At 39.4% G+C, this 8,463-nt stretch overlaps 1 protein-coding gene across 2 annotated transcripts; it reads right to left on the bottom strand.

Moving 5' to 3' along the window:
• Positions 1-348: 348 nt before the first annotated feature.
• si:ch211-114l13.12 (polymeric immunoglobulin receptor) lies at positions 349-8,102 on the bottom strand. Of its 2 annotated transcripts, XM_034206257.1 has the most exons (8): positions 8,025-8,102; positions 6,412-6,699; positions 5,879-6,205; positions 5,484-5,792; positions 3,678-3,740; positions 3,490-3,573; positions 2,007-2,056; positions 349-1,431 (listed from the first exon to the last, which is right to left on the bottom strand). In XM_034206257.1, the coding sequence occupies exons 1-8, from the start codon at positions 8,059-8,061 to the stop codon at positions 1,132-1,134; spliced, it is 1,458 nt and encodes a 485-aa protein (XP_034062148.1). In that variant the 5' UTR covers positions 8,062-8,102; the 3' UTR covers positions 349-1,131. The 2 variants fall into 2 exon arrangements, with proteins under 2 accessions (XP_034062148.1, XP_034062149.1); XM_034206258.1 differs by lacking the exon at positions 3,490-3,573.
• Positions 8,103-8,463: the final 361 nt, after the last annotated feature.

Below are 8,463 nucleotides of genomic sequence, written 5' to 3' on the forward strand. Positions count from 1 at the left end.
CTAATAACAACAGCGCCGGTACCGGTGCACCCTCTCTCTCGCTCTCTCCCTTGCTCGCTCTCTCGCTTCCACGCTCGCACTTTGGCTGTGAGCTGCGGGCGCCTGATAAGCCAACATCCCCCACTTTCATCACTTCCAGCGCCCATCGTACAGGGCAAATGAAAAGTGTAACCAGGGTGAAAAGGGTGTTACATTTACTTAATTATGAATGTTGTTACATCAAGGCCAAAAATTAGGATGAGCGCCAACGGTCAAAAAAAATGTTTACCCTCCCAGATCTGGCGCCCTAGGCGACCGCCTATGCCAAAAATTGGCCCTGCGAGTACATACAGTGGCAATGTCTCAAGATTTAGCAAAAATACACCTTTATTGAACATACAGTAACACAAATACTAAAAAAAAAATTCAGCTGCGGCGCTGCGCCACCGCTATTTGTATATACTGTAGGGGAAACACTGTGCAATATCAATTAAAGGATCATTAAGCTCACTCGATTCAAAGGTATACCTTTTTTTATTATCAATATAAAATCAAGTTGTCGCTGTGTCTCTATGGAAAGAGTTCAAAGTTGTCACTGATCAAAGTTAAAATGATTGCTTATGCTAAGTGGGGAAATAAGCTATAGAAAAAAAACGTATCCAGCTGTTTTCACCACAAGGCTCTGCATCCAACCTCGTGTTCAGCAAGGAGCAAATGGTGTATCATGTGAATGCAGCTTAAGGCTTTTGTAGTTGGATAACGTTTGGTTGAACAAAAGTGGCAGCTTGTACTTTCACAAGTTAGTTCTCTTTTGTGCATTTGAGATATAACACTTTCAACAACTGTAACAATTAAACCTGCTGTTCTGACACAATATCAATACGTCTGACATGAAATATAAGTTGCCTAATGATGCTGCTTGCAAAAGAAAAACAAAATGTCTTTCAAATAATTTTCCAGTCCTTTCTTCACGATTTCCAACAATAAACAAAGTGGATGATTGAGTGAATATCAGGATTCAGGTCCTAACATCCTAATATCTGTGTGTAATTCCTGAAGTCTGATCTGGTTCTCACTGTAAATAACATCAAACATGAATTAGCTGATGGTCAAACATTTAGTAGATATTATAATTCCCTGCCTGGTCTTTCCTCATTGCTGCTGTGTCTTGTTGACGGTAGAGTAGAGAGGGTCTGCTGGAGAGGGCTGGTTCACATTAGAGCAGGTTGGTATTTCTCTGTCCTTCACAGCAGAATATTCACATGCAGAGGAGCTGGGATTGGTCATCAGTACCTCAGCAGCTTCACCAGAGCCGTTTCTAAAGTTGATGGTAGAGTAATGCAGCGAGGCAGAGGGGTTTGTGGGAAAGTTGGCTGTGGAATAAATCTTGTTTATAGCATTTCCTGAGTCTGGCTTCAGGGGGCGCTCCTGTATCTCCTCGTAGATATAATCCTTCCAGGAAAGAATGAAAAATAAAGTTGATTCAATACAACAATAAACACTAAACATTCCAAGTGTGCTTAACGTTGTAGACATAAATTAATTAGAGTTTCTTTAGTGAAAACATTAGTTTTGTGATTGTCTCTGTGCATCCAATGATTTAATTAACTATCACAGAGTAACTTTAAATCTTTACATTTTCATCTGCATATCTACGGAAGAGGATAAGGGCCACATGTAAACAAATATTTGAAAGTGATTTTTTTGTTCTGTTCTGAGATTAAAGTCAGTTTTCTGATTTGAAAAAAGCCAGAATTCTGACTTTAATCTCAAAACAAATGATCAAATTATACCTCTTGAACTAAAAACGTGAAAACTAAATTAATTAATTAATTAGAATTATTTTGGCAAATTCGAAATAATGATTATCTTCAGAAAGCCTCTAGAAACAGGGCCAGGGAGTAATTAGGGGTCCGGTGCCTTGCTCAAGGGGCACCTCGCAGTGGCCCAGGAGGTGAACTCGGTCCAACGTCCAAGCCCCTACAAACTGAACCACCGCCGCCCCAAAGCACAGGATGTACACTTACCTCTCTGTCGTGTTGCGCTGCTGCTGCATCTCTTTTATTTTTTGAGAAGCCTAGCAGAAAACAAAGTTAACATAAACAAGAAAAATGATCAAATATTTTGATAGTTGAACTACAGTTGACTCTTTATCTTCCTAATTTACAACACGCTTCTGAAGCCCTATTCAGTTACGAATTGACAATTGCTGATGATTTTGTATTTTTGGATCTGGAGTGGGATTGTCTATCAGCAGAAATGAGCAAATATGAAATCTAGAATGAAAATCAACCTCCAAAGTGGACTGTTATCTCCTTTTGCTCTCTTATGCCCCTTTCACACCAGCGCTTTTTCAGCTCCGGCTCGGAGCTGGAGCCTGAAAAGCGCCGGTTTTTCCTGTTCACACCGCAGCGGCGCCGGCTCTTAGCTCTGGAATCCGGTTCACTTCCAGCTCCAAAAAATTGTCGGTCTAGAGGCAAGAGCTTCGGAGCTAAGAGGTGGCGTCGCTTACGTCTCTCTTACGTCGAGGCGTGCAGGAAACTAAACCCTCCTCCCCTGAACATGGGTCGACTGTCATGCCTGCCTACAAGCAGTAGTGCTTATAAACACACTTTATAAAGTCAGGCAACACTAACCAGGCTTCGTGTGATTCTGTTTATTTGTACCTTACTTTGACCATCCGTTCACTGTTATTGATCATTGTGGAGAGAGGCAGACGTGTTGTTTTGTATTATAGCAGCTATCGGATGGAATCAATACATGGGCTGCACAGGTTGTCGTGTCCGACTATCACAAGTAGAATCATAATAAAAATACGCTGGTAAAATGTGCCTGTAGAAAACGGTTTATGCCACAATAGGATAGCAATAGCAAGTAGTCAGTTTAGCTTCGGTTGCTATGCTAACATCACCCATTTTATACCAGAGAAACTTTCATAACAGCGTTGTGATGCCAAACAGCGTCAATTCAGACTGACACACATTCAGGGGAACTGGGGATATGTATCAGCTGCTTGTGTGAGTCGGACAGTGAATACTTTAGAGCTAACGGGAGAATAAACTCCCGTGGAAGAGCAGCCAACACTGCAGCGGTCGGTAAATGGCACAGAAACACATTAATAAACAATGAACTACGGCACTCTGGAGAAAAGTATGAGGTTGGAGAAGTCGTTATTTAATTTAATCTGGCTTCGTGTGATTAAAAGCAACACGATCATCGACCCGACGCAGTTGTTGTTGTTGTGAGCGCCGTAACGCCGTTGGGGAGCAAATCAGCGATGTAAACGGTGACGTCATGACGCAGCAGCGGCAGCACCCAATCGGGCTCTGGGCGGTGTGAACAGAGCGGGAGCAGAAAAGGGAAACTGGAGCTGAACCAGAAAAGCTCCCGCTCGGAGCTAGAAAGGGAAAAGCGCTGGTGTGAAAGCCGCATTAGTCATCCCCTGCGTACAGGATGCAGATGTCGTGATGTACCGTGTGAGACATTTTTTGAATGTTTCAAAACGCTTACGTGTGTAGATCAGGATCAGCATGAGCACAAACAGCAGCAGCGCGGATACACATATGATCACAGTAATGACGACATGAGGGCCATCTGCAAACACGCAAAGAAAATATCAAGCAGGAATTTCACAGATAAAAAATGTAGAAACAGTTTCCCGCTGCAGAAGGCTTAAGATGTCAAAAGGGCTCTCTTACCACGACTCTCAGCAAATGCAGTAGTCGTTGAAGAAACAGGAAATGTGGGTGTCGGTGGTTGCACTGAAAAAAAGTGCATTGAAGTTACACATGAAAGCTTACAAATGAAGAAAAACATTACACACTGTATTTAACGCTCTCAGATATTTCAATTGTGAATTCTTAATCCAACACTGATTTTTGCCGGAGCTTTTAAAACAGTGCTGATTTGTCACCTGAATTTTTTGCCTTTGTTTGATTTCTTGATCAAGTCCAAAGGATATGGTGTAATTACAGCCTGTTCAACTCTTAATTTGTTAAGTTGTCAGTAAAATGTATACAACAATCTTTGGTTAAAAATATTTGTGGGTTGTTTTTTTTATCAATGAAGCTTTGATTTCAAATTTTAACAATCTAAAATAAAAAATAAAATAATATGGTTAGGACGAGCAAAGGAGCATTACTGCTTTTACATAACCTTAACGATTTCTTCCTCTACTAGTAATTAGTTTTTTCCGTGAAACTCAACAGATCAAAAGCACATAAAAAAAAACATGTGTGATCAAGAAAACTGTAGCTTTGTTTTAATGCTGTCTTCTGAGTGGTTAAACATCACTAATGGTGTACCACAAGGTTCAGTTTTAGGTCCGCTATTATTCTCTATCTATATTAATAGTTTAGGTGAAAATGTCGAAGGAGCAACCTTACATTTTTATGCGGACGATACCGTTATGTACTGTGCAGGTCCCTCGATTAACGAGGCTGTTGTTAAATTACAGGCTGTTTTTAACATTATTCAGGCTCAGCTCTCTGAGCTTAAGCTTCTTTTAAATGTGGATAAAACCAAGGTAATGCTCTTTTCTAAAGCTAAAGCTAAAAATACACCAGAGACTGCTTTGGATATTGTAACTACGCAAGAAATACAACTTGAAGTGGTTACCTGTTACAAATACTTGGGTATCTGGCTTGATGACTGTCTCACTTTTAAACTTCATGTCAATAACCTGCTTAAAAAGCTGAGGGTTAGGCTAGGTTTCTTTTACAGAAATAAGTCCTGTTTCTCGCTTGAGGCCAGGAAAAGGCTAGTCACTGTGACCTTTTTACCTGTGCTGGACTATGGTGATTTGTTATATATGAATGCACCTGCCAATTACCTGAGCAAGTTAGATGCTGCGTATCACAGTGCACTGAGATGTTTGACAAATTGTAAAGCACTTACGCATCACTGTACCCTGTATACCAAGGCGGTTATGCCATCACTTACTATACGGAGGCTCAGTCACTGGTACTTTTTCATTTACAAAGCCATGTTGGATAAACTACCATCTTATATCTGCTCCCTGATCTCTCTGCAAATTGAAAGTACTTATTGCCTGAGATCGCATGCTGTGGTTTTATTAAATGTGCCAAGTGCTAGGACTGTCTTAGGGAAGAAAGCTTTTAGATGTGCAGCTCCACTAACATGGAACAGTCTGCAAAAAGAATGGAAAATTACCAAGCTTGTACCACTACATGTTTTTAAAGCTCGGTTAGATGCTACAAAATCAGATGCTGTTGGTACCTGTACTTGTGGTTAAATATGTAAATTGTAATCCCTGTACATTTTGCTGTATGATGTCCTTTTGTTGTTCTGTTGTTTATGTCTTCTTGTGGAACCTACTGCTGCAGGTCTCCCTTGAAAAAGAGATCATTGATCTCAATGGGATTTTACCTGGATAAATAAAGGTTTTGAATTGAATTGAATTGAATGCTAGCCATCAATGCTTGACTCTCCTACAATCTGAACCAGGGCAGATAACATCCACAACATAAAATAACACAACTCACCAACAGTCATCAGAAATCTGTTGAAGAAGGAGTTGCTTTGTGTTTCAGTCTTGCTTTCTGCTCCACACCAGTATGTCCCGCTGTCTTCCTTTGTTACGCCTCTCACTGTTATGGTGATGTTTCTCTTCTCTTTTTCATCAATCATGGAAAACCTCTCAGTGTTCTGGGCAGTGCTGACTACATGTTCACATTTAGATGGATCTTCTCCCTTACAGATGAACTTCTTTACTGGAGCACCCTCTGGATATTGACACCAGTATGTCATATTCTGTCCAATAGTTGGAGACCTAGTGAAGTTTTTGATAGCAGCTGGAAACAGACAGACAGCATGGACTGTATTTAACAACATAATCAGAGAAACCTTTATCATTAATCTCAGATATTTAGTTTCTCACCTTTAACCTCCAGTTGTATTTTCCTGAGAGCAGCTCTGTAACTTCCTTCAGTTGATTCCACTCCACACCAGTAGACTCCAGCGTGCTGTGGGGACACATTACTGATGGACACAGTGAAGCCACTCTCTGTTTCTGTGAGAGTGAACGTCCCGTTTGACCTCAGAGCAGATTTTGTTGATAAAATATCTTCACAGATTGAACCGTTCTCTTTGCAGAAAAAGTTGAATCTGGAGTCCTCTTTTTTTCCTTCGTCACACGTGATGGAGGTTTTAGCTGTTCTGTACGCAGTTTGATTAAATGGTTTCTTGCAGCCCCCTTCATCTGCAACTAAAAAATGGAAGCACAACTAAAATCTGTGTGATATGTCGGCTTTATAGCAAATTGCTCTGTAGATGACGACTAAAAATAGATGACTGAATGAGGAATGTTACGTTTACATGCATGATACTTTAGTTCTTTGAAGGTTTGGTTAGTATTTAACACAGTAACAGAGGACAAGATAAATTAATAAAACAAGATGCAGCATTTCTTACCAACTTTCAATTTCACTTCTGAATTTTGGTTAGGTTTTGTTTCCCACCTGTATTCCCCTGCGTCTGAACGTTTAAGCTGTTTGATGCCCAATCTGATACTTTTATTTGTTGCATCATGGTACACGGAAAGTCTCTCTTTGTTTTCCCACGTGTCTTTCTGAGTACTTTTAATGATGGAAAGTTTGTTCTGAAATACATCAATATTAATTATATTTGTTTCAGTGTATTTCCAGGTAAAATTAACCCATCCACCGTCGCATCCCTTCAACTCAGGTGAGGCCTCACAGCCTAGAGAGAGAGAGAGAGAGAGAGAGAGAGAGAGAGAGAGAGAGGAGAGAGAGAGAGAGAGAGAGAGAGAGAGATAGAGAGGAGAGAGAGAGAGAGAGAGAGAGAGAGAGGAGAGAGAGAGAGAGAGAGAGAGAGAGAGAGAGAGAGCAAACAAAAACAAAAAAAGAGTTAAAAATATGTCAGATTCTCAGGACACACTTTCGGGATCAATAAGTAGATCATTTTGTGTTAAAGCTTTAAACTGCTTTTGAATATTTCCCTTCTGTTGGACGGATAAAAGCTAATATATACTTCCCTGTCGAGATGGTGGAGACCACAAACAGAGCCAAAGAGAAAGACTTGACTCTGTTTCTAAGGGATGTTAAATAAGCAACAATTTGCCAAGAATTTCAGAAAATTTGCCATTTATACATTTGATAATAGGTAATTGTTATCTTCTCCAAAATAACCAATACAAAGTAAGTACAGATTAAAACTGTTTCTGTTGTTTAAGGGCTGGATTAAATTCAATTGAATCAAAACGTTTGAGATTTTTTGTTATTTTATGTGGTCCGTGACATCTGTACATTTCACATAATTATCTGTAGCTGGTCATACAGGCTGTGGTTGGTGCATATATTTGGATAGAGTGACATCCAACATTTAAAGACACAAGTCCGATACCGTCATATTCACATACATTAGCAAATACCTTTACATCAACACAAGCACCTACAAATGTATTGTCACTTACTATAGGCTGTAGCATTTAGATACAGCACAGATAATTCCCTGCTGCCAGAGTTAAGACGGCTTGACTTGTTATCACCAGCACCTGTTTGGTCATTTCTTTAAAAAACCCTAACTCTATTTTCTTCTGAATTTACAGTGGCCAAAAAAAGCCTAAGTGCCTTCCACTTCTGCCTTTGATTTCCACATTTTAAATATATAGCACCTCAATAAATAAGTCTGAATACTTGTTCAAATAAAGAAACACATGTTAACATGTTTATTTAGTCAACAATCTAAGTTACACATAAATATCATCCGACAAAAGTGATTTTTGTGTTATTTTACGAACAAGCTGTCACAAAATCTGCTCTAAGCAGCGTATTTACATGAAATACATAGAAACCTTTAATGATAAGTTATTTGGCACTGATTTGTTAAATGAAATAATCATAATGAGGAGCAGAAAACTGGTATCAGTATTAGTTTGCTGCAGTAGCCTAGAGTGACATGTGTTAACATATAGAAATACAGACGGAGTAACTACACCACAGGACGTATGGAAAGTGGTTAATTTCTTATCAAGTCTCTGATATCAGACAGAATTCATATTTTACCTGTAAAGAGCGAGAGGAAGAGCAGAAAGCTCCTCATTGTGATAGTCTTGGATGCTGAAATCCTCAGAGCAAAAACTATTTCTGCACCACTGATCCAGTTCCTCTTTTATCAGTGGGCTCACATTCAGCACAGCTTGTTTCCTGAGAAGAGATGTTAGGAAACATTACCTGCCCCCTTTTTATCTGCTTCCTCTTTTTTTTCTTCGGTTTTCTCTGTTATTGTAAATTATATTGTAATTGTAAAATAAATGTATTGGTAATGGTTGTTCAAAGCTGAAAGACAAGCAAGCTCAAGTGTCTCACTAAAAGCTCTTAACAAAATATGTTGAAACTGCTAGAAGTGAGTCTAGATATTATTATTTTAAAGTTTAAATGTGAAGTTTAAATGCATTTGTATTAAGGGTGAGTTATACAAGTGATGTTCATCTAAGGGGCAGTT

Source organism: Gymnodraco acuticeps, unplaced genomic scaffold (assembly GCF_902827175.1).
Source record: "Gymnodraco acuticeps unplaced genomic scaffold, fGymAcu1.1, whole genome shotgun sequence".
In the NCBI taxonomy this organism is placed as follows: Eukaryota; Metazoa; Chordata; class Actinopteri; order Perciformes; family Bathydraconidae; genus Gymnodraco; species Gymnodraco acuticeps.